Raw genomic sequence first — 27,651 nt, forward strand, 5'->3', positions numbered from 1 at the left:
AGAAAAAGAAAATGTGTAACTCAATTTTTTTTCTATACACTTGCCTTGATTAAAGCTGTTCCTTGTGCTGTTGCTGTGGTTTCTGTTTTTCCGGTTTGTGGGGACTTCCCAGTAGAAGACACTCCCTTGGGTTATATGGGGCCAAGGGAGAAGCCTCCCAAGAAGGCCCACTAGCACGGGCAACTAGACCAGTTTGTTCGACCTCAATGAGGGGAATTGGAGAGAAAGTCAATGTAGGTTCCCCCTCTAAGATCTTATCCTCTTCCTCACCTGCTAGATGTAGTTTAATGAGTTCTGTAGGAGAAGTAATTACAGATTAAGGGCTATATCTTGCAAGGATTTAGGCACATGCTTAACTTTATGCATGTGATTAGTTCTATTGATTTCAATAGGACTATTCATACGTGTAAAATTAAGCAAGTGGTTAAATCTTTGCAGGATTGGGCTCTAAAACCACAAACCATGAAAGCACTAAAGCATATGCATAACTTCAAACACATGAGTCAATTAAAGTTACGTACATCTTGGCAGGATACAAATAAACTGCATAACTTGATCAAAACAATGGATCAAAAAGTCGATGACATTTTACCTTAGATTTAGAAATTACAAGAATTTGTAAAGCAAACAGAGAAGGATTGCTAACTGTCTTTAAAGAGCAATATAAAAATGAAAACTAATGTGCAGATTTATAGGACCCTCTCCAGAACTATAATCCAAAATAACATTGCTATATATTGGAAGGTCTGGTCTAGAAAATAAATCTGGGGCCTCCATCTTTCATATACAAGGTTTAAATGAGGAGTCTGATGGAGCTAATCCTCTATGTACCTTATTAGAAGAGATTTCGATGTGAAATTTGAACCTTCTTTAACAATGGAAAATACTTTTCACTTTCCCTTATTTAAACAAAATGGTTTGTCTGACCTTTTAAAACAAATATTTGACCTATAAGTAATTGGGATAGAGTTCTGAGAAGGATTAAAACCAAAAATACCTTTTACCATGATCACAAAATTTTAATATTTTCTAGTATAGCCAAAGAAACACAAGCCAGGAAGTCAAGAAAGAATCTGCAAAAATGTATGCCAGTACAGCAATTTTTTCCCTTGCCCCATTGTAAGTAATGTTAGATCATAAATTATATGGGCCAGAACTTCAACTGGTGTAAAACAGCAGAGCTTCACTGGCTTCAATGAAGCTATTTACACCAGCTCAGAATCTGGTCCTATTTTTTTTTATTGATTACAATGAGGCTGGACATTTTTTAGGCTCCGTCTACACTCGAGACTTTACAGTGGAACAGCTGTTCTGGTGCAGCTGTGTCCCTGTAAGGTCTCCTGTGTAGCCGCACTATGACAACAGGAGAGAGCTCCTGGGTTTGCTAATTTAAAGTTCGAATAACAAACTGATTTGGTATTAAGTAATCATGCCCAGATCATTCCCTATTCTTCATATAGAGGAGGGTATGTGTATATCCCTCCTCTTGCATAGAGAGAAGGGATTTGACACCTTGTTCCAAAGTCCTCAGCCCCTTCTGGACCTGGAAAAGGGTGCAACAGGATCTATTCTACACAGTGGAAGCAGGTGGAGACTGGAAAGCTGGGAACAGGCCAGGAAGATTAAATGCATATCATCCCTCACCCGCCTAGAGGCAGGCATTGTATTGCCTTTACTGTGGAGCCCTGAGGGCAGCTACAACCAATGGGATTTCTGGTAGCAAAGCTTCAGTGGAGCTACATGGCCAGGAAACTGGCATAGTGGAGCCTGCTGAGGGCCAGAGCAGGGATAGAGACACAGGGCCTCTGTGTGAGTGGCCTCAGCCACTCAAAGGTCCCTGAAGAGCCACTAGGTTTGTGGGCATTCCACAGGGGGCAAACCACCACCCCATGACAGAACAATTTCCACAGTCAGGCCCCCTTTCCACTGGAGCTTCTAAGAGCTATCGTCATACAAAAAAAATTTAATAATATATTTAACGTATGTTAGAGGCAGCATTTGGAAAGATTGCGGGGAAGAACACTTTTTATACACTACCTGTATGAATTAAGTTTTACAGCCAAGCAAAGGCTACAGTGGCTTCAGAAACCTAAACAATGAATCTATTGTTGGAAGTATGTTTTTAAAATAAAGAGGAAATAGAAGACTAGAGGTTTATGGTGTCTCTATTTCTAATTGACATTCAAATTTTGAAGCAATATATCAGGCTCATAAGTCATTTGAGACACTAAGATTTGAATAGCATGTTCTCATTTTCAGACTCATTAGTGGAATCCACTCTTCCCATCTGATGCAAAAACCGTAACTGACACATTCAGTTCCTTTGTACACAAAATACACGAGGTGGTTGACATGTACTGCCAGGTTCAGCCATAGCAGAGATTTGTTGGGGAGGCTGATGGTAGCCAGATCTCCTCAGCCAGAGGTGGGGACAACAAGATCCCAACTCTAAAAAGAACAATACTTGTTTCTCCACAAAGACAGCTAGTTCTGCACATATCCCCTCAATTCACTCTGAGGAGAACTCCATCAACATTAGGAGACAAAGGGTACGTCTACAAAGAAACTCTGTGGTATCGAGTCTCAAAGCCAGGATCAACTGACTCAGGCTTGCAGGGCTCATGCTACAGGGTTAAACATAACAGTGTAGATGTTCCTGCTCAGGCTGGAGCCCAGGTTCTGAAACCCTGCGAGGGGGGTAGGTCTCAGAGCCCAACCAGAGTGGAAACATCTTCACTGCTATTTTTAACCATGTAGCGCAAGCCCCCCAAGCCTGAGTCAGTTGATCCAGGCTCTGAGACTTGCTGACATGGATTTTTTTTGCAGTGTATAACCAGTGTGATAGTTTTACCATCAGAAACCAAGGGGAGAGAGAATTTGGCACAGAGTGAGGCACTGTGATCCAGTAGACAGGATCTAGAACTGGAAGTCAGGATAATTGAATGCTGTGCCCAGCTCTTCCTTGGGCAGTTAATTTTCTCTCTATATAACTCATTTACCTCATCTGTAAAATGGGAATAATGTTATTTACCCACCTTTGTAAACCATATTGAGATATAGTAATAAAAAGCACTAGGCAAGTGCTAAGCATTATTATTAATTGTTATTAGCAAACCTGAGGAGAGCTTTAAGGGCCTAATTTTAAAAAAATAGGCATCTAAGTTGTTTATACAATGGGTACGTGCCTGGGTGCAAACAGATAATTTCACACGCAAAATATGCCGCTTCAATTGCCACTCAGGACATTGTGCAGGCAATTCCCATCTTGTGCATGCAAGTACCTGTTTTCCATGTGCAACTATATATTTTGCACACCTAGTCACCTCTCAGTATTCACACAAGCATATTTTTCAAGTGCAACTTGAGCACTTATATTTGAAATAATGGCCTTAAATATTTACCTCCATAGAACAAGAGACTTTAGAAAACCTAAGGCTGTTCTAGTATCATTTTCTCAGTGATGCAAAAGAAAGAAGTCATCCTTCGAATTTACAATTTTCCCACCAGTCCTGTATTTTAGAAGTTTTTGTTTTCAAAGGGTCTTATCTTAGACTTGCAAAGATTGAAAGCACATTCAGTTATCTGATGTGCACTCCAGGCAAGTTCTATGTGAAGGCACATGTAAAATGGAGATATAGATATATTATAGGATAACAACAATTACCATATTCACATGAGCATTTATACCTAATACAATGACAGTTATAGAAGCACAGAAATGCTGGCTCTTTGTCAATAATCTGTTCATCCCAAAGCATCTTTACAGATATAGAGAGCACTACAGCATCGCCTTTCATTCCTGTCCATAGCTTGTTCCTCTATTAAGCCCAGCTTGGTCATGTCCTTGTGTGCAATGTCCTGCCACCTAGCCGGTGGCAACCTGAATGCAGACTTAGACACAAGTGCAGGCCATGATATTTCGGGCAATAATGCATCACCTATCTGTCAACAAGCACTTCTAGCTGATAAGAACACAGCAAGAACTTGGGGCATCAGTGCTGGAACTAGAGGTGCTGGGGGTTCTGCCGCACCCCCCCCCCATTTGAAGTGGTTTCCATCATATCCAGGGTTTACAGTTTGATTCAATGGCTCTCAGCACCCCCACTATACAAATTGTTCCAGCACCCACGGGGCCAGATTCTGACGTCAGTTACACCAGTCTAATCTCATTAACTTAAACATTTTTTCTGAGTTTACTCTGCTATAACTGAGGTCAGAATCTGCTTGTAGTATTTTGGATTAATGCTATATAAACACGTACAAACATGGCAAATTTCTTCTCCATATTTTGGAGCCCATTCTTATTTTAAAAATCTGATACAATTGAAAAGATTTGTCACTATGTCTCTGTTGCAAGAAAGGGGTAAACTATAGAACTTTTTTAGTCTCACATTACAGAGCAAAACTGTAAGTGTAACTACTTCGTAAAGTTGAGCAGATGAACAGGAAACTAGTTGCTTAATCAGCTTTAGTCCCGCATCACACCCTGAGTTATGATTCACAATTTTACAAACATTTCTTGCAGTTCATTTTCCTTTGAAAATACATGTCAGATCAGAATCATTTGTAAAATGAAACTCTAGGTTTAAAACACCAACACTGAACTTTTACTGTACTGTATTTTTCTAGGAAAAAATGTCAGATATCCTGAAGGTTTAGGGCCTAGTTTTGCAAAATTGCCCTTGTATTTGGCAGCCACAGGTACTTTTGTCCGCAAATCAGTTATACTCACAGTTCAGAGTCATGTGTAGTATTACTAATTGACAGTCATTCTATTTATGTGAGCTTTATATTGAACTTGTTAAAGATGGTGCTTGGCTCATCTGTGTGAATACTATTTTACAGCACTGCATGGCATGCAATTGAGGTCATTTTGGAAAACATGCCAAAATAGATGGGGCTGCTTTTGAAAAGTTAGTTACCTAGATCCTGGTGAGAAGAGGAACTTTCCCCAAAATAAGGAGCTCTGGACTGTACAGAGCAAGAATTTTGATTTAGCTCTTTCTATATCTTAGAAGCTTCTTCCTAATTTATACATTGGGCCAGATCATCAGCTGGTGTAAATTGGCATAACTGCATTGAAAGCAATGTAACTATGATGATGTATACCAGCTGAGGATCTGGCCCATTGTTGGGGAAAGGTAGTTGGGCACAATTGTTAGATATGAATGTACTCTGAAATAAGAAAAATCAAGAATATATTAGAAGCCTGTATTAACTGTGGTTTATTGATTCTATAACAGCCTTCCAAAATTCTACTAGCAAAATCCTAGAAGGTCACCCTCTCAGGGAAGATTGATGGATGAGTAAAATGTGTTACCATGACTGCAGACACCAGGGCCTAGATCCACAAATGTATTTAGGCTCCTAACTTCCATTGAAATCCGTGGAAGTTAGGAGCCTAAATACCTTTGTGGATCTGGGCCCAGGCATGATTATATTTCACCTCACAAATGATTTAGGAGCATGTCAGCAGGTTGATTTGATAATCAAAGTTAAGAGGGATTCAGGGCAGATCCAGGATTTTTTTCTGGGTTATTATGACAGTTATTTGGTCTGAAATGTGGCAGAGGAGGGTATGGCATGGAGCCACAAAGCCTTCATGATAAGGCCAGGAGGCACATAAATTGGGAGATGTATAAATTCATGTGTGATCCAAAGGAACTCGTAATTACTCATTTGCACATATCTTTTTGGGCACCAGTTATTCAGGATGGATGGGGATAAACCCATCTGACTGGGGAGCAGATGTATTTTTGTCTGATAGTAGGGAAGGAATCTATAAATATTGGTGAATCTGGTGGACAGTGGGGGAGACAGCCAAGCTAATTGTTGGCATATTGCTGTGACAGGTGTCGAGTACAGGTACAAGTTACGGAAGGTTATCAGACAAAATAGATTGGATGAGGATTTAGAGAAAAGCCTCCCTTAAGGAAGCTGGGGAAAGGGGGTTCAGTTCTCTTAACATCTGGTACAACAGGGAGCCAACCCCCCCTCCTTTTCCAGACCCCTCAAACCTCATACAAGGGGATGGCAGCAAGGTCCCAGCAACGGGCTGGCTGGGACCAGGTTGGGAAGGGGGAGGTCTGAGAGCAGCCATCCCAAATTGGGGGAACCAATTAAGGAAATTATGACCAGCGCTGTATAATTTATTATCAGGTATTTTAAGTGAATAAGGTTGTGGGCTAATTAAACCACATCCATTGCCTCCTGTCTTTCTTCCAGTATGGCTGGGACACTATTCACTTCTCTCTCCACTCCAACACCCCACCCCAATCATCATGGCAAAAGGAAGGTAAGCAAATTTTGTATTTGGGCTGTAACATTTTCATGACAAGAAAAGGAGTACTTGTGGCACCTTAGAGACTAACCAATTTATTAGAGCATAAGCTTTTGTGAGCTACAGCCCACTTCATCAGATGCATATCGTGGAAACTGCAGCAGACTTTATATATACATACATATATAAAGCCTGCTGCAGTTTCCACGATATGCATCTGATGAAGTGGGCTGTAGCTCACGAAAGCTTATGCTCTAATAAATTATAAAGTCTGCTGCAGTTTCCACGATATGCATCTGATGAAGTGGGCTGTAGCTCACGAAAGCTTATGCTCTAATAAATTGGTTAGTCTCTAAGGTGCCACAAGTACTCCTTTTCTTTTTGCGAATACAGACTAACACGACTGTTACTCTGAAATTTTCATGACAATTTTACAGGCTGTTCCACAGTCACACAGAATCAATTTTATTTGCTTATAATTTTGCATATTTTAAGCAATAGTTTAAACACTTTATTCCAGAATAAATTGCTACTATTTTGGAAAAAACATTATGCAGCACATAGTCATTCTATCTACTGACCTACACAAAATTATAAACTATGATGGCACTGTGCTGCACCTTTGCTCAAAAACAAAACAAAAACCCCTAGTTGAAGCACTTCCCCAAATTCAGCTATTTAATGGAACCTTTCTGCCAGCCTATTGCTGTAATAATTCAGTCCTTCATTATTTATAAACTGGTTCTTTGTGTTGTACGTGAAGTTTCTATCCTAGGTAAGTGTTCAGATTATTTTTCTCTCTTTCTCTGTTTTCAGCTCTGCAAATGGTACAGTCTTTCAGTGGTTACCAATATTTTACCTTGTTAGGCTATGTAAGCCATCAATTACTGTAGCTGTGTAATCAACTTTACCACTTACTAGTCTGGAGTTCTGGTGGGATAAAACAGCTCCATTTTAAGAAATGTATGTTAATTGAAATGCCAGGAATGCTGGTTTTAAATATGAACTCCGATGGATTTCAGCAATGCAGAATCAAGCCTTTAAATGAAATTCTAAAGCTCAGAATGCAACAAATACCTGGGCCAAAATCTGTCTTCAGTTACCTCTGAAATCAAAATCAATAGCTTTATACCAAAGAGCAACTTGGTCAGTCCTGTGTCTGTTACATTGAGGAGAAATCCTGATCTCACTGAAGTCAATGGCAAAACAACCATTGACGTTGTTGGGCTGGGATTTCACTCTTTTTGTTTAGACTTTCAGAACCACATGTATGGTAACAAACAATTTAGTCAGGAAGGGTTTAAAAGACATTTATAAAATTAGATAGTACCTTGATATATATTTTAAAATATACTGCTACTTGTTTACAGGAGTGTATTTAACATGTCAAATCTTTATGGTCAGTTAGGAACAAAGTATTTGTTTCTTGTTTATATTTAAATACCTCATCCAGATTCTCTTATCGAGCTTAATTCTACTTCCATTGAAGTCAGTGCCAAAACTTCCACTGTTTTCAATGGTGCAGGATCAAACCTTTAATGAGGTAAAATATAGCTTGATTAAATTTTTAAGATAATTTTAATATTACACTTAAAACTGAAAAAAATTACAGGGCATATTTCAGAGAGGTAGCAAAAACTAATTATATAAAACTGCATATATGTGCCAAAAGAAATGCTAAGGAACCATCTGTACATAATACTGCACATCACATATATTCTGTGTTCGGCTGATTAAAAATTAATCTATCACCACTGTTTATAAAACAACCTAATTTGCTTGAGGGACTGACAATTACTCTGGAGGGCTATGTATATGCATACATATTTATATGATAAATTATGGAGGGGGGGGAACTATTCTTGTTTTCAGTGACGTCTGAAAACCAGAAAGACTTAAATACCTGCAGTTGAGTCAGGGCAATAATCTTTGGGAAATTAAGCGGTTAAGGTAATCAAGATTTAATGCCAATAGCAATATATATTCACTTTAAAATTTCTCTAAAATGTTCATATATAGAGGTTCGATATGTGAGGTAATAATGTCAGAACTAATAGTTTTAATGAAAGTAACGTGGTGCTTCCATGAAATCTTAATATTGAGAAATTGTGTGGAATTTTTAATACAAAATCCAAGACAAATCTCTAAAATCAATGTTGTAACTAATTTAATATTAATTATATTAAAAATTTCAATCAAAGTGCACTTTCTAAATATAGATAGGTTTTTATCAATAATGATGTAAATTACATAAATATTTAACCACATTCTGTTCTGAGTTGCACTGTTAATAATCTGGAGTAATTCTACTGAAGTAATTTTAGTGATGTTGAAATACCTGAAAATAATATTGTTTCCTTTTAAACAGGATTGCAACTTTGGTATCGAAATAATGGTAAGTCAGCAGTCCCTTTATTCTTATTTTTCATTTAAGAACAGCTTCCAATTTACAAATAGAAAACACTTAGGAGTTTGCATAGTTTGCAAAATTATTGTTATCCCTACTTTGAATAAAATACCGAACTGCCATACAATGGCAAAAAGTGGTTTTGTAAAATTCCACAGTGTGGTTTCCTATATGCTTCTTTACAATATTGTAGACTGCAGTTCCTAACTTGTGTGTCACATGTTAAGCCACATCTATGTTATTGTTTCATAACTTTAGTTTTAATAAGTCATATTATATTACATATATAAATCTTCCTATTAAAGACTATAAAACAATCCAACAATTTTGTAAACTTTTGCTGCAAATTAAAGACACTGGAAACATTTGCACTCATGAGTAATTTTATACTCACATTAATAGTCCTATTGATCTCAAAGAAACTTCTCAAAGGACCAGAAACTAGTCATATGTATAAGGGTTACAGGATCAGGCTGTCAGTATCTGCAAAATGTATATTCTTCCAGGATGGTTTATTCTATGCAAAATCTATTCTGTTGTTCTATTTATTTGGGATTTTCCAAGTAACTGGAATTTGAAGGATCAAAGCTGTTCTTTGTTGATTTCAAGCAGAAAATACCTATTGTTCTTACAGAATTATTCTGACCAAGACATATTGGGTCAAGCCTTTGAAGATGCCTTGGAGGTGTTACAGCAACATTCTGATGGTGAGATTCAGTATTCACCAGGTAAAAAGAATTATTTTCCATTATACTTAATCATTTTTAATTTTTTACACACAAAAAATCTGAAACTGCTTTGTTTGGACAATAGTTTCTAGCTACGGGCTCCAACTTTCCAATTGGCCAGGGGGTGCTCACTGCTCAACCCCTGGCTCTGCCACAGGCCCGCCCCCACTCCACTCCACCCCTTCCCGCCCCCTCCTCTGAGCCTGCCAAGCCCTCGCTCCTCCCCCCTCCATCCCAGAGCCTCCTGCACACCATGAAACAGCTGATAGGGAGGTGCGGGGAAGGAGGGGGAGGCGCTAATCGACAGGGCTGCCGGTGGGCAGGAGGCCGGTGGGCAGGGGGAGCTAATGCGGGGCTGCTGACATATTACAGTGGCTATCTGGCAATGACATTGGTAAATTCTGGCTCCTTCTCAGGCTCAGGTTGGCCACCCCGCCTTATGCTATCTTTAAACATCCTGAGAAATTGAGTTATTTCAGTGTAAATTCTTTTTGGCATTGCAGGTGCTCACACCACAGGAATATTTTCCCTGTATTTCATTTAGATTCGTAACATTCTGTAGGTCCCTCATTATGAAGATTTTCAGATCAACAGGATGGAACTGCCTAAAATCATGCTTACAGAATTCTATTTATTATTTCATTCCACTTGCTTGTACTGATGGACATCTGCATAGAAAGTGTACAAAGTATTCTTTTCCTTTCTAACAATTCTAATATTTGTTTTAGTTTTCTATGATGTTCCCTGCTTTCATCATTATATTTGGTGAGCATGGGCCTTTTCTTTATTATCCAAACTATTTTATATTGATCAATGAGCCTCTTTTCATGAATTCTGTTTTCCATCAAACTAAATAACCCGACAACCTAGTGACATTATTATTATTAATTATTATTATTATTAATGTTAGTATATGAGTACTATATGCTTGGTGCTGGATAAGCCACCCATATGAAGAGAGTCCCTGCTCTGGAGAATTTATAACCTAGAAGGCAGACAAAGAAGGACAAGGTAAAATGGTAGACCCGGAAGGAAGATTTAGGTGATTTAAAAAAAAATTATTTCCTTTTCTTCCCTTTTATCACTCATTCTTTTTTCCAAATTTTCAAGTAGATTATAAAAATTGCCTGGCGCTAATCAACCACCATCCTCATCTCCGAGCAAGTCCAAACTACTCTGCAGCACCACCTACAGAGGAACCAGTATACAATTGGAGAAATGTAATAGTAAGTAAATCACATAGTGTAGCAAGCAGCCATAAGAATGAAAGCTGGCTGTTCATATTTCACATTCTGCCAAAAATCCAGCCTCAGAGGCGCCGATTCCATGGGTGCTCCAGCCCTGGAGCACCCACAGGAAAAAAATGGTGGGTGCTTAGCACCCATCGGCATCCCTCCTATTAATGCCTCTCCCTCCCCCCAGCTCCTCCAGTCTGTCGGAGGGCCCCACCAATCAGCACCTCCCCCTCCCTTCCAGCACCTACTGCCTGCCACGGATCAGATGTTTCGCGGTGTCAGGAGGCTCTGGGAGGGCGGGGGAGGAGTGAGGGCGCAGCACGCTTGGGGGAGGGGATGGAACTGGGCGGGAAGAGGCAAGGCAGGGGCGTGAAGAGGCAGGGAAGAGGCGAGGAGGGGGCGGAGTAGGGGTGGGAAGAAGCAGGGTGAGGATGGGGCATTGGGGGAAGGGGTGGAGTGAGGATGGGCCCTGGGCAGAGCTGGGGGAAACCCCCCTGGCAGATTAGAAACTCTGCGCCTGCCTGGTCAGGAGTAATTCAGATTAAGCTGCATGGGAAAATCTTTGCACAGTGTGTTTCACTTTAGCACCAAGATTAACTATTTGACACCATTGGCTAGAGGAGATCAAAGGGTACTGATGGAGATGTAATTCTTAGTCTTTTGCACAGTGGTTCATCGATTAATGTGAATCACTGGAGCTCTGCAAACTAACAGACAAAACTACCAGTAAGGTGGAGACAGGTCACCTTTATAGTATTTGGACAGCAGGCTGAGAAGAACAAACTCCAGTGTCCAGTCTCTCCCCATTTTAGGATGTTTTTAAATGATTCTTGTGACTGACTTATACTCTTGACTTGACTTGTAAGAAGGAAAGCAAGATTGCCAAGTACTGTGCATGTGGTTGCCTCACCACCAGCCTAATTTTAGAGTGGGGAAGGTGGCAGAGGGCAGGGTGGGGGCTCTTGGTACAACTCTACCCATTCTCCATTTTTTTAATGAGTGGTCTTCCAAGTACTGAGAGAAAACATCTCCCTTACTCCATGGTCTGCTTCTTAGCATGCTGCTAGGCCCTAGGCTGCATTGCCTTCCCCACAAAGTCCCCTCCACAGTGGGAAGCCCTGGTGAGAGTCACGTGTAGCTCATCCTCAAAGGGAACCTGTCCAACACTTTCAAACGATGAGCCTGGGAGCTTAAATTCATAACTTTGCTAGACACTAAGGGCATGGCTACACAAGAGAGTTTACAGCAGCGCAGCTGCATCAGTGCAGTAAGAGGTAATTAAATCTCTCTAATGTAGCCACTCTAAGCTCTCCTGTTGGCTTAACTACTCCAGCCCGCGGGACTTAGCGCTGCCCACACCAGTTCCTATGTTGGTGTAATTTATGAGGTGCAGTGGGGGGTGGGAGTGATTTATTCATCCCCCTGAGTGACGTAAGTTACACCGATATAACCTGTAGTGTAGACATAGCCTAAAAATCATGGACTGAACAGAGACACTGGATTTATGGCTTATTACAACAATCTGTAACCCACTAACTACCCTTTTTGTCCTATGACTGCAGAGGGTGTTAACAGATCACTCTAGCTTCAATGTCCCTTAGAATATGTGCTAACTACTTTTGCTATAAAAATATGTTATTTAGACATGATGCTAGGAATATCTTTCCTGGACTTGAAAAAGAGCTCTGTGTGGTTTGAAAGCTTGTCTCTCTCACCAACAGAAGTTGGTCCAATAAAATATATTACCTCACTTACCTTGTTTCCCCATGGGATGGTAATCAACCCCTAGTTTGACAGTTCTCTTTATTAACACTATGTACTACACACAGTAGTGGTGGGCGGAAATCTCCTGTGTGTCATGTGATGAATGGTAGGATTCCTTAGGCTATCCAGTGAGCCAGTTCTTTTCAAGTTTTCTTTTTCTCACATGGTGTTTTCTGGTAGTAACGCTTTGTTGTCTTAATTTCTTGAAGAATAGTGCAACAGATTTATATTCTGAAGGAACTGTTTACCACAGTCTGTCGAATATTCCAGAAAACCAAGTGATGCATACTACTGCTAGCCAGCAAAAAGGAGGGAAAGGTGTGTAGAAAGAACTCTGCTATCTGTGAACATTGTGTTATATCCAAATCCTTCTTTTAGAAGTGGTGAATCATGCTTCTTTTATTATTTCCTCAGTTCTTTCCTATACGATTATCAGGAGAAATGTAATTAATCTTTTGATGTAATATTTACTGGAATACAACTCCCAGAGGGCTTAATTCTGATCTGAGGTCTGCAGACAGATAGCAAAAAGACTGGAATAATCTAGCCATCTGAGTGATTTATAGAATGCTCTACATCAAAATGTTACTCCACCAGAATATTGTCATTTTCCAAGAATAGATACATCTTTTGATGTCTCAGTCTCTGATAATATCCCCTCCTTACCTGAAAAAAGGTAAATCATCTGTGGTGAAGACCAGTGCAAAGAAATCATTTAGCTCTCTGCAAATGTCCACTTATCTGCTTTCTTTGCTTCTTTTATTCCCTGTGGTCCAGCAGACTCATCAATTCCCTGGTAAGCTTTTGATATACCTAAATAAAATTTTAATTTATTTTGTGTCTTTGTCTCTTTGCTCTTCAAATTCCCTTTTAGCTTTCCTAAATTCCATTGTGAATTTTACCTACCATAGTTTATGCTTCTATTCTATTCTATTGACTTTACTAGAGTTGGATTTCCATTTTCTGAAGGACATCTGGTTTGGCTCGAATTACCTCATGCATCTTGCAATTTAACCACTCTGTTTTACTTGCCTTTCTGCTTGTTTTTGTTTCGGGGTAAGCATGCCTTCTGTGACTCTGTTATGGTAGACTTAAGCAGCCTTCATGCTGAGATGAAATGCTCATTTTTTGACTTGAGGGTCTTCTTGAGTAGTTTCCCTTTTCTGTTGTGTTTGAAATCTCCCTTTCTAATATTTAGTCTCAGAGTGCTAGCTTTTGTTATACTCCCTTGCTGACTGATGTTAAACTTGATTATACGTTGGTCACTATGACTAGGGGTTCAACTATAGTTACTTCTTGAATAAACTCTTTGGGACTAAGTCAATAATAGCCTCTCCCCTCCTGCGTGCACTAGAGCTCACTATTCCAAGAAGCAAACATTAAAAATATGAAAATATTGCCTCTCTAAAACTTATCCTAATGCAATACTTGACCATTTTACATGTTGTTAGTTGAAGATACATTTAGTTATTATTCTTTTATTAGACTTAGTTGCCTGTTTGATCTCTTTCAACCCTGTGAACTCAATGGCCTTCTGCTGTTCAAGAGTCCAGAACTATACACCCTACTAGTATATTTGTATTCTTCTGACTTGGGATTTGTAGCCATACAGATTTTCCACTCCGAACTTTTAACTTTATTATATGGAATCTGTTAATTATAGTGCTACTGCTACAACTTCCTGTATAATTTCTAGCCGGGGCCCCTTGACTTTTGTCATTCTACCAAGTTTCAGAAATGCCTATTATGTCCCGGGCCCTCTTCCATTGCCAGGCATTCTAGTTCACTTATTTTTGCTTTTAAACTTTTCATCATAGTAGCAGAGTATTTATTTCTCACTGTGGCCTGATTTTAGGGAGGTTAATAATATTGTTTAGATAATATGGGTCCTATAGGCTACATAGCTGTATGCCTATTTTTATTTAACTCCTTAGTCTGACATCCTGTTACTTTTCTGGAAAGTACCTCTGAGCTCAAGTGGTTCCTCCTCCAGTTCAGCTGTCCTATTCTTTTTTACCAGATGCAGGGTTACTGTCATCCCTAGCAGATGTCTTGGTCTGGAATAAGTGCTTCTGGGCAATTGTCAGCTTCCCCCCTCCTAGTTTAAAACAATCCCCCTAAATCATATTAGCTTTAGGTGCCAGCAGTCTGCTTCCACTTTGGTTAAAGTGGAACTTCTGCAAGGACTCTCCCTTCCCCAGATTGTTCCCCTGCGTTCAATAAAATTAAGGCCAGATCTACATTACCACTTTAGTCGATATGTCGCTCAGGGGTGTGAAAAAGACACCACCACCCCCGAGCGACTCAAGTGACAGCAACCTAAGTGCTGTCCACGCTGGTGCTATGTTGGCTGTAGACACTCTCCCAACAACATAGCTCCTGCCTCTGAAGGAGAGCACTCCCCCGTCAGCAGAGAGCATCTTCACCAGACGCGCTACAGCTGAATCAACGTAGCGCTTTTATTGTAGACCTGCCCTAAGTCCCACTTCTTTACACTGGCTTCTCATCCCCTGTCTAGCTGACTCTGAGCATGGAACTAGAAACACTTCAGAGAAAAGCAACTTTAAAGCCCTGGATTTATGCCTGTTTCCTAGTAATCTACCGTAAGTCTCCAGAACTAGAGGTGGCTGGAGGATGACAATTCTGTTTCATGACAACTTTTGAGGCATTAAAATTTGTTTTAGTTCCACCTTGGAATGAAAACAAAAGCTTTCAAACATTTTTGTGAAATGGAATTGTGTCAAATGCCCATTTTGTGATCAAAAAGGTCAGGGTTTTGAATCAGATCTTTCTCTCGAATTGACCAGCAAGTCCACCCTGGACCTCAGAAACTTTCCCAGTTGGTCAGAATCGATTTGTGGAATCCAAATTGTTTTGGCTTTGACAAAACACCATATTTCAACAACAACAACAACCCCTTTTGCCTAATATTCTGACCGGTTCCATTCAGAACCTCTTTCCTGCATTGCTCCATGGCATTGGTTCCAATATTACCTTGACTATGGGCTCCCCCAAGCATTCATTAGAAGACTGTCTAAATATCTTGTTAGATTTGCCACTTTTGAGGCCAGCTACCAAAGTGCCAAATGTTTCTTATAGTCACCATATACCCCACTATCAATCTAGTAATGATCAAATCCCTATTGCCACAGTCTGTCTATATCTCACAACCATAGCCCCATTAAATCTGTTGCTGGTCTTCTACTGCTCCAGTTATACTGGCCTTTTAATATGTGACTGGGTACTACCTTGACCTAGACTTTACCTTTAAGTCTCCTTCCAGGGAAAGGGCAGCTGCCCACCTTTCAAAATGGATCTGAGTTATGCTCTGACCATTTGCATTTTATTTTTTGATAGGGAGAAAAAAGCTTCGCCTGTTTGAATATCTTCATGAGTCTCTGTGTGACCCAGATATGGCAAACTGCATCCAGTGGGTGGATAAACCCCATGGTGTCTTCCAGTTTGTTTCCAAAAATAAGGAGAAACTTGCAGAGCTGTGGGGGGAAAGAAAGGGAAACCGCAAGGTCATGACATACCAGAAAATGGCCAGAGCATTGAGGAACTATGGAAGAACAGGGGAAATCATTAAAATCCGAAGGAAGCTGACATATCAGTTCAGTGCAGCTGTTTTACAAAGACTCTCCCCATGTTACTTCCTGGGAAAAGAAACAGTTTATTGTCAGTATCTTCAGTACAATCAAGAATACCAGTGTTCCGATGACTGGATCACTTATAATAATTACATGTATAACAATGACCCTGAGCTGCAGCATGCTAACGGCTAGACATGTATCACATTAATTTGTCTTTTTAATAGTTAGAAATATCTTAAAGCTCACAACTCTTCTCTCAATATATATTTTTCTTTTCAAATGTAATACACACACACATACACACACACACACCCCAAGGGTGTGATTATCAGAAAAGAGAGGTTCAGTGCTGGCCTAATTTTGTGCCCATTGTGGTGAATGAGAAACTTTCATTGACCGTACAAGCAGCAATTGTTAGGTCAGATTCTGATCTCCATTATATCAATTACAGGAGTTACTTCAGATTCACACCTCTGTAACCAAGATCAGAATCTGGCCTGTTGCTTGTTTGACATCACAGGCCATATCCTGGCATTGATCCTCGTGTGACTCTCATTGACTTCACTGGCATGTCTGTGCATGGAAAAATGGAAGGGTTTGGCTCTGAGTTTTCAAATCACAGAGCTCATATGTACCTATACTCCACTACTCAGACTTGCTTTCAGATGGATGTACATGAAATACAAGTTGGAGGGTGTTCAACCGCCTGCCGCTAGAGCTAGTTTTATTAACCAATACTTCTCATTAGTGATATTTTATAAGTAAATATCATACTGGATTTGTACGCCCACATGACATGGAAGCTGGGACCTGTGAATGCTAGTGAAGGTACTAATCCTTAAGCATTTAAATTAACTCCTTGATATACAGAGTCAGGATTTTCAGGTACCCATTTCATTGCTGGCAGTGACACTCACTGGGAGAGCTACCATACCAGGAAGGGGTTCATCAGGGATTAAACTTTTTAAAATTTATTTACAGTTCTTTTCCTCATAAGTCTAGAAGCTGCATTTTTAAAGGGGCAGCAATTTCATATTCAGTTGTAAATAACAAATGTATTTTTTACGTTCTCTTAAGTAGTTATAATTTACATGTTTAAAATACCACTCTCTGTCTCCACTCAGCAGCCTCACGCTTTATTAGTGTAGAGGAAATTAAATTTAGATACAGAATACGTGCACTCAGTACAAAGTTAATGCAAGTCGCATTGCTTTATCATTTACACCTGTTCACTGACCAACTTACACCATCATTTATGTCACTGCAGGTTTTGTCCCAGACAGATCCATGGGATCTGTACCCAGTCCCACAAGGCCTTGATTTGCCCCTGGTAACTATAAACACAAATATGTATGGAGAAAAAACTGGTTTGTAAAGGGCATTAACAATGTTGACCTGACCTGTCTGACATTAACATGAAATCATGAGGAAGTAGCTCCAGGCTAGAATAATCTAGATGGCCATGAAAAGAACAGGCTTGATTCTGATCTCACACTGATTTTTACCCCAGAGTAAATCAATTGACTTTGATAGTTAATCCTGATTTACACCAATGTAGGTAAGATCAAAATCAGGCCCTATATATTGTTTAGTAATATTGGGGGTGGTAAGGCTATCACTTTTGATAGTGGCTCCAATACTACATTCCCTAGCAAGCAAAACTCTAACTGAAGTTAATTTTTAATGATAGAAAGGTTGTATTACAAGAAACTTGAGTGAAGCCATAACATTATACCAATAATGGGTCCAATTATTGAAGTCAGTGGGAGTTTGCCTGGCTAAGGGGTGCAGGATTCAGTTTATCAGTGTTTTGTTTTTGTTGACATTTCTTGTAACATACAGACTTTAATATAATAGAAAAGACAGCAGACTGTCTCTGGTACTACACATTTGGGTCCAATCCTACCATACCAGGAACATTACCCGAGGTTAGAGTGTGAGATGAAGCTCTTTAATTTGTCATTCCTTCTCTGTGTAAATAAACATGCAAGTACAAAATGTAACTAACTTGAACTTTCTGAATGTGTGCAAACTATTTAGGAAGCTGAGTGAGTTTAGTTATTATGTCTATGTCTCCCCTTCCACGCTTTTTTTTTTATATTCGCTTGAATCTTACAACAGCATGTATCATATTAAATGTCTACTTTGTCTAACATGATTAGTTCAGTCATTGTATGTTCAGATTTGCCTCTTTTGACCTCAGCTGTTTGCCAAGAAAATAAATACTTATTGAGATTGATACAATTATTTTTTTAAAATTTTGATATAAACATTAGGCTTTGGCATGTTGGTTTGATAATCTTCTGAACAAAGCATGGAGAGTTAACAGCAGTGGTGAACATAAGAACAGCCATACTGGGCCAGACCCATGGGCCATCTAGCCCAGTATCCTGTCTTCCAACAGTGACCAGTGCCCCCATGCTTCAAAGGGAAAGAACAGAACAGGGTAATTGATGAGTAACCAATCCCCTGTCATTCAGTCCCAGCTTCTGGCAAACAGAGATTTGGGGACACCCAGAGCATGGGGTTGTGTCCCTGACCATGTGGGCTAATAGCCATTGATGGACCTATCGTCAATGAACTTATGAAATTCTTCTGTGAACCCACTTATACTTTTGACCTTCACAACATCCTGTGGCAATGAGTTGACTGTGCATTGTATGCAGGAGTACTTCCTTATGTTTGTTATAAACCTGCTGCCTATTAATTTCATTGGGTGACCTCTGGTTCTTGTGTTATGTGAAGGGAGTAAATAACACTTCCTTATGCCCTTTTTCCACGCCATTCATGATTTTATAGACCTCAGTCATATTCCACCCTTCCCTCCCTAGTCACCTCTTTTCTAAAATGAACAGTCCCCATCTTTTTAATCTTGTCTCATATGGAAACTGTTCCATATCCCTAATCATTTTTGTTGCCCTTCTCTGTATCTTTTCCAATTCTAATATATCTTTTTTGAGATGGGGCACCCAGAACTGCACACACTATTCAAAGCGTGGGCATCCAATAGATTTGTAGAGAGGTACTATGGTATTTTCTATCCCTTTCCTAATGGTTCCTAACATTCTGTTGGCTTTTTTGACTGCTGCTGCACACTGAGCAGATGTTATCAGAGAACTATCCATGATGATTCCAGGATCTCTTTCTTGAATGGTAACAGCTAAATTAGACCCCATCATTTTGTATGCATAGTTGGGATTATGTTTTCTAACGTGCATTACTTTGCATTTATCAACCTCTGAATTTCATCTGCCATTTTCTTGCCCAGTAACCCAGTTTAGTGAGATCCCTTTGTAACTCTTTGCAGCCAGCTTTGGACTTAACTATCTTGTGTCATTTTGTACCATCTGAAAACTTTGCCACTTCACTGTTTACCCCTTTTTCGAGAACATTTATGAATATGTTGAAAGCACTGATCCCAGTACAGATCCTTGAGGGACCTTTCTCCACTGTGAAAACTGACTATTTATTCATACCCTTTGTTTCCTAGCTTTTAATCAGTTACTGATCCATGAGAGGACCTTCCCTCTTACCCCATGACTGCTTACTTTGCTTAAGACCCTTTGGTGATGGACCTTGTCATAGGCTTTCTGAAAGTCCAAGTACACTATAGCCATTGGATTTCCCTTGCCCACAAGCTTGTTGACACCCTCAAAGAATTATAATAGATTGGTGAGGCATGATTTCCCTTTACAAAAGCCATGTTGGCTCTTCTCCAACATATCATATTCACCCATGTGTCTGATAATTCTATTCTTTACTATAGTTTCAACCAATTTGCCTGTTATAATCATATCCTCATTTAATACCAAGCGCTCAAGTTCCCCCACCTTATTATTTAGACTTCTAGCATTTGTATATAAACACCTATAAAATCTGTCAATATTTAGTTGTCTGCCTTCATGTGATGTAATTGACAGGGACTCTTTTTCATTTGATTGTTTCTCTTCAGTTCCTACCTGTACTTTATCAACTTGTATTCTCCTCTTTACTAAGATATAGAGTATCCTCTTTAATAAATCCTTCCCAAAGGGGTGTCTCTGTCCAAACCATGTGCTCCTCTGCACCTGTCAGCTTTCCCACAGCCCTTAGTTTAAAAACTCCTCCTTTCTAATTTAATATGCCAGCAGCCTGGTTCTGTTTTGGTTTAGGTGGAGCCTATCCTTCCTGTATAGGCTCCTACTTTTCCAAAAGGTTCCCCAGTTCCTAATAAACCTAAATCCTTCCTCCAAATACCATCATCTCATCCATGCATTGTGACCCTGCAGTTCTGCCTGTCTAACTGGCCCTAGTCTAATTGGTGAGAGTATATATCTGTAGATGGAGAGAAATGGGGATGAAGGAGAATTGTAGGGAACTGCTAGAAAAGCACTTTATGAGGGGTAGAAGAATTGGAGGGAATTCAGACCGAGAAGAAATGAGGGTGTAAAGAGAATTTGTAGAGGCAAAGGGGGAAGAGCACATGCTCTTAAGAAGAATTAGTGGGGACTGGGGAGGGAGGTCAGGAGAACTAGAAAGAAGGGCAAACAATTAGAAAGTTAAGATCTCATTTTTTTCAGTGGGAGAATATGGGTGGGTGGGGAACGGGGGATATTCATGACTGGATCAGGCAATGGAGTGAGGCCAGGGTATATTGTGTGTGAATTTAAAAGGATGACTGGATTACAACTACAAATGTACTTACATGGATCAATTAACATTGATAAAGAGGAATAAGAGGTCACTTTAAAAGCTGTTAACACTTCCAAAACAACTAGAGGGAGCTGGATAGATTTTAGGAACAGATACTTTTACTATATTTATGTAGCTACATATTTAGTGTCCCTAAATATGTATGATGACCCTAGGTTGTACATGTATGCTGAAAAGGTTTCTGACTATAGATGTCTTTTACTTTAGCAGAAAAGAAGCATAAAAAGATCCAATGGCTGGAAGATGAAGCTAGACAAATTCAAACTAGAAATAAGGTGCAAATTTTTAAGAATGAGGATCAATTTACCAAAGGATGGTAGATTCTCGAACACTTGAAGTCTTTAAGTTAAAACTGAATAACTCCCTATAATATATGTTGTAGCTCAACCAAAAGTTGTGGCTTGATGCAGAAATTGCTGTGTGTAATTCTACAGCTTGTGTTATACAGAACAAATTAGACTATTGTAATAGTCCCTTCTGGTCTTAACATTTATTAATCTATATGATTGTATCATGGAAGTACATGAGAAGAGCTGCAGGGCTGCGACAAAAGATTTGCACAGAATTAAGTAGTCATATGTAACCAATACAATGCTATGTGTAGCTTCAGTTACTCTCTGATTATATAATATGACCCTCACAACCAGTAGAATCATAGAATCATAGAATATCAGGGTTGGAAGGGACCTCAGGAAGTCATCTAGTCTAATCCCCTGCTCAAAGCAGGACCAATCCCCAATTAAATCATTCCAGCCAGGGCTTTGTCAAGCTTGACCTTAAAAACTTCTAAGGAAGGAGCTTCTACCACCTCCCTAGGTAACACATTCCAGTGTTTCACCACCCTCCTAGTGAAAAAGTTTTTCCTAATATCCAACCTAAACCTCCCCCACTGCAACTTGAGACCATTACTCCTTGTCCTGTCCTCTTCTATCACTGAGAATAGTCTAGAACCATCCTCTCTGGAACCACCTCTCAGGTAGTTGAAAGCAGCTATCAAATCCCCCCTCATTCTTCTCTTCTGCAGACTAAACAATCCCAGTTCCCTCAGCCTCTCCTCATAAATCCTGTGTTCCAGACCCCTAATCATTTTTGTTGCCCTTCACTGGACTCTCTCCAATTTATCCACACCCTTCTTGTAGTGTGGGGCCCAAAACTGGACACAGTACTCCAGATGAGGCCTCACCAACGTCGAATAGAGGGGGACGATCACGTCCCTTGATCTGCTTCCTATGCCCCTACTTATACATCCCAAAATGCCATTGGCCTTCTTGGCAACAAGGGCACACTGCTGACTCATATCCAGCTTCTCGTCCACTGTCACCCCTAGGTCCTTTTCCGCAGAACTGCTGCCTAGCCATTCGGTCCCTAGTCTGTAGCTGTGCATTGGGTTCTTCCGTCCTAAGTGCAGGACCCTGCACTTATCCTTATTGAACCTCATCAGATTTCTTTTGGCCCAATCCTCCAATTTGTCTAGGTCCCTCTGTATCCTATCCCTGCCCTCCAGCGTATCTACCACTCCTCCCAGTTTAGTATCATCCGCAAATTTGCTGAGAGTGCAAACCACACCATCCTCCAGATCATTTATGAAGATATTGAACAAAACCGGCCCCAGGACCGACCCCTGGGACACTCCGCTTGACACCGGCTGCCAACTAAACATGGAGCCATTGATCACTACCCGTTGAGCCCAACAATCTAGCCAACTTTCTACCCACCTTATAGTGCATCCATCCAGCCCATACTTCTTTAACTTGCTGACAAGAATACTGTGGGAGACCGTGTCAAAAGCTTTGCTAAAGTCAAGAAACAATACATCCACTGCTTTCCCTTCATCCACAGAACCAGTAATCTCATCATAGAAGGCGATTAGATTAGTCAGGCATGACCTTCCCTTGGTGAATCCATGCTGACTGTTCCTGATCACTTTCCTCTCGTGTAAGTGCTTCAGGATTGATTCTTTGAGGACCTGCTCCATGATTTTTCCATGGACTGAGGTGAGGCTGACTGGCCTGTAATTCCCAGGATCCTCCTTCTTCCCTTTTTTAAAGATTGGCACTACATTAGCCTTTTTCCAGTCATCCGGGACTTCCCCCGTTCGCCACGAGTTTTCAAAGATAATGGCCAATGGCTCTGCAATCACAGCCGCCAATTCCTTTAACACTCTCGGATGCAACTCGTCCAGCCCCATGGATTTGTGCACGTCCAGCTTTTCTAAATAGTGCCTAACCTCCTCTTTCTCCACAGAGGGCTGGCCATCTATTCCCCATGTTGTGATGCCCAGCGCAGCAGTCTGGGAGCTGACCTTGTTCGTGAAGACAAAGGCAAAAAAAGTATTGAGTACATTAGCTTTTTCCACATCCTCTGTCACTAGGTTGCCTCCCTCATTCAGTAAGGGGCCCACACTTTCCTTGGCTTTCTTCTTGTTGCCAACATACCTGAAGAAGCCCTTCTTGTTTTTCTTGACATCTCTCGCTAGCTGCAGCTCCAGGTGTGATTTGGCCCTCCTGATTTCATTCCTACATGCCCGAGCAATATTTTTATACTCTTCCCTGGTCATATGTCCAACCTTCTACTTCTTGTAAGTTTCTTTTTTATGTTTAAGATCTGCTAGGATTTCACCGTTAAGCCAAGCTGGTCGCCTGCCATATTTACTATTCTTTCGACACATCGGGATGGTTTGTCCCTGTAACCTCAACAGGGATTCCTTGAAATACAGCCAGCTCTCCTGGACTCCTTTCCCCTTCATGTTAGTCCCCCAGGGGATCCTACCCATCCGTTCCCTGAGGGAGTCAAAGTCTGCTTTCCTGAAGTCCAGGGTCCGTATCCTGCTGCTTACCTTTCTTCCCTGTGTCAGGATCCTGAACTCAACCAACTCATGGTCACTGCCTCCCAGATTCCCATCCACTTTTGCTTCCCGTACTAATTCTTCCCGGTTTGTGAGCAGCAGGTCAAGAAAAGCTCCCCCCCCCTAGTTGGCTCCTCTAGCACTTGCACCAGGAAATTGTCCCCTACATTATCCAAAAACTTCCTGGATTGTCTATGCACCGCTGTATTGCTCTCCCAGCAGATATCAGGAAAATTAAAGTATTAGCAATCTAGTAGGAACTACAGAAACCCTGCTGGGTAAGTGTAACAGAGAATGGTCGCAATGTTACTGTCTATACCTCACATTCTCTTTAAAACATATTTTTTATTCAGATCACTGGAGACAAATCTAAGTGTCCCTAGGTGTGTTTTAAATATTTGCTTTTGTCCCAGCTCCCTTCTCTCCTTGGCCCCCCACACCCAATTTATGTGCTCTACAGTATGTTGAAGGGCCTAAAAGCATCAGAAGAGTAAGGAAATGTACCCCAAATAGTGTACTGTGTGTGGAATAAGTTTAAATATCTGAAAAAAGAGGGTAAAATATTCTGATTAATAATGCTGCTGCATGAGAGTTCTTGGGTAGTGAGGCTTGCTTATCGTATGTTACAAGGTCATGTCACTGTGCCCTAGCCAGTGTCTCCACTAGTTAATAAACTGAGCAGTAGCAAGAGGACGATAGCAATAGTGAAAAACATTCTCATCTGAGCCTGTTTCAGCCAAAAATATTATGTCTGTAAATTTAAGGGTGTAATATATTACAGAGAGAATAAACTGGTAGCGATCTGCAAGGTTATGCTGCGGTTCTGAGAACCGTAACTCTTTTGAGTTGTTTCAGAGTAGCAGATGTGTTAGTCTGTACTCGCAAAAAGAACAGGCGTACTTGTGGCACCTTAGCGACTAACCAATTTATTTAAGCATAAGCTTTCGTGGGCTACAGCTCACTTCATCAGATGCATTCAGTGGTATTTTCCACTGAATGCATCCGATGAAGTGAGCTGTAGCCCACGAAAGCTTATGCTCAAATAAATTGGTTAGTCTCTGAGGTGCCACAAGTCCTCCTTCTTCTTTGAGTTGTGCTATCTCCAGGAACCACTAGATGGCAATCTAACCGTGTATTTCAGTTTGATTGAGCATGGATCTGAATTGTTTTGGAGCGTTGCTTTTTGCACCTCTTCGTTTTTCACTTAACTTCTCCTTCACTCTTAAGACTGCAGCCGCGACTGAACCCACAGCATCTTCTCTTGAAGTTGCTATCAGAGCAGCTTCAACTATGGAACATCCTAAAACTGTTGTAACTCCTGGCTTTGGCATCACTGCTGTGAATTAGAGCAGCTGAGGAATGTCTCCACCCCAGTATAATTATACACAAAAAAACCCTACATTTAGCTGCATAGTGTAAGTTTCACACACTCTCCCTTGCCACCCATAAAATTTGGATCATTTCCTATATATGTCCTGGGTATCAACTGATTGGGGGTTAATCAGCACTTCATCTGCAGTCTTGGCAACATCTGGACAACCACAGCTAAATAACCAATTGTCACAGGAGTGACCAATTGTCAGTTCAGCACTCTGCCTCAGTGGTACATTCAGTCCTGTATTTATTGGGATCTTCACAGAACTGAAGGCAGCTTGTTTCAAGACAAGGTTTGGTCAGTGCTTGGAAGTTCCTGGTATACAAACTTGCTTTTGAAGGGGACAAAAAAGTTCTTGACCCCAATCCTGCAACAGGATTTGCAAGACCCTTCCATCCATACAGAGCCCCACTGAAGGCTCTTGCAGAGTGCAGTGGTCTGCATGCATGGATCCAGTTGCAGGATTGAGGCTTGAGTGAGTAAGTGATACAATGAGTTAATATATTAGCCTTTCATCACTGGAGACTGGAGTTCAAATCTGCCTTAAATTTAGAGTGACCAGATTCTCCGTTTTGAAAGGGACAGTCCCATATTTAAGCCCTCCTGCAGGTTTCCCAACTTTTTCTTAAAAATGGGCAAATTGTCCCATATTTTCTGTCTCCTCCCCATCGGTACTGGCGAGTCCTGTTGCTGGCTGGATCCCTGCTTGCCAGGTGGTGAGTGGTGGGGTCCAGTGGCTGACGATGCAGGTGGGTGTGAAAGGCTGGTGGCGGGGCAAAGCTGCAGCACACAGGGACGGCCGCTCCTCCTGCTGGCCCGTCAGCGCAGCCCACCCTGCATCCTGGCTCTTGGCCAGCAGGGCCCCGCCCCCTGTCCGGTTTCCGGGTGGCACTGGCTGTGAGTTGTGGCAGACAGTGAGTGCGGGCAGGTGCCAGGCAGCAGCCAGTTACATGTCACCTCTGCTACCCACCCATCGGCCCTTTACGTGTACCCCCTCTCGCTGTTCTCTCCCTGCTTTGCCCCTTCAGCCCCCGAGCCCCACTGCTCCTCCATATCCCCACGGTGGGGTGCATCCCTCTCCCAGTGCTGTGCGGAGAACCAGCCCCTGGTCGAAGCACTCCGCTCACCTACAGCCTGGCTGTCAGGCTCCTTCCTTTCCCCACTGCCCCTGGCTGGGCCGGCACCCCGGGAAAACCCAAGACCCTCCAGCCCCGGGCATTGGCAGGAGGAGCTGAGTCCCGCATGTGCCAAAGCCCCACACACCATGGGCACAGAGAAGCCTCTTGCCCCTCAGCTAAGCTCTTGGGGCGGCAGAGGGAGGGAATTCCAGCCTGGAGTGATTTCCAGCCTGTTCACACCCCAAACCTGGAGGCTCCACAGCAGCCCCTGGGGCAGGAGCTTAGAACCATCTTCATCCCCACACCCTTCCCCGCCCTGCAAGGCTGCTCCATCCCCTAGGCATCCTCCCCTGCTGAGCTACCTCTCTGGTTGGGTTCGCTGAAGCCCCTGCAGTCAGGTTCCCTGGGCCTTGGTGCACAATGCATCCTTTGGGCTTAACTCCTTCCTGCCTGTGCTGTAGCCAGGGGGTGGAGGACGGGACAGGAGGTGGCTGGGTTATGGCCAGCAGCAGCCTGGAGGTGTTAGCTGCCTTTCGACACTATGTGGGCAGGAAGGAACAAGCTGCTTCCATCCATGGTGGGGGCGCAGGGGGGGGGCGGGGAAGAAGACGAGATGAGCTCTGCAAATGCATGGACCAGGTCATCCCTTCCCCCTCTCCTCCTCCCCTGCGGCTGGAAGCAGCTCCTGTCCCTTTCCTTCTGCACAGTGCCAAAAGGCTGCTGCTGGCCACATTCTGGTGTGAACCCTGGCAGAAATCTGGGATGGAGGGAACGTGACCCTGAGTGTTCCCCGCACACATGTTGCCTCAGGAAGACATGGTGCCGGGTACCAGGAGAGGCAGGTCCGTCCCGGGGGCCCAGCCAGGCATGGAGGGTGGCGAGCACTGGTCAGGGAGAGTCAGGTCGGTCAGTCACCCCTACTGTGTGAGAGGTGTGTACGGGAGTGTGTGTATGTCTCACCTCTCCCTGTGGGTGGGTGGGTGGGGGTAGGGGTGTGTGTGTCACCCCTCCCTGTGTGAACCCTGAAGCCTTAAAGATAAGAAGGTAAATAAAAAGAATCCAACTACACGGTATTTCTTTTTAACAGGAGCTCAGTCAACTTGATGTTAATTTGAACGTTTGTACTGCATAGTTCTGACTGATTGCCATTGAACTCACTTGAGTACGAGTAATTTTACCAGGTGTCCCATATTCAGCATAGGGAAATATGGTGACCCTACTTAAATTAAATGTACAGGAGCTCAGTCTTATCCACAGTTGGACAGTTGTCCATATAGTAAAGACAGCCATATGATTTAGGCCTATTCAACATAGCTCAAATCAAGAAATCCTTATTGAGGAGTTCTCTATCAAACAGAATTGTCTGTATATATGTAAATAACTGGGTAATGCATAAATTGCCAGTAGATGGTGCTCAAGAATATGCAGCATTATTCCTGAGTTTTGTAGGACCAATAAAACTTGTGCACTACAAATAGCTTCTTGTGTCAAACTCTTTACATGCAGCTCATAACAATCTTTCTTCTGGCAAAATTCCCCATTGGCATGTAGCTGACTAAGGACTGGTGAAGATACAGTCACTCCCCAGGGCAGAAGGCCTGTGCACCTACAGCC

General features: G+C 41.7%; 1 protein-coding gene across 1 annotated transcript in view; it reads left to right on the forward strand.

Annotated features, from left to right (window-relative positions):
* Positions 1-27,651, forward strand: part of MYBPC1 (myosin binding protein C1) — a 192,443-nt gene that overhangs the window by 1,149 nt on the left and 163,643 nt on the right. Inside the window, exons 2-3 of the mRNA XM_073335999.1 lie at positions 8,649-8,675; positions 9,322-9,415. Coding sequence (XP_073192100.1) covers positions 8,649-8,675; positions 9,322-9,415 — 121 coding nt within the window. The remainder of the gene's footprint in view (positions 1-8,648; positions 8,676-9,321; positions 9,416-27,651) is intronic.

Source organism: Lepidochelys kempii, chromosome 1 (assembly GCF_965140265.1).
Source record: "Lepidochelys kempii isolate rLepKem1 chromosome 1, rLepKem1.hap2, whole genome shotgun sequence".
Lineage (NCBI taxonomy): Eukaryota > Metazoa > Chordata > Testudines > Cheloniidae > Lepidochelys > Lepidochelys kempii.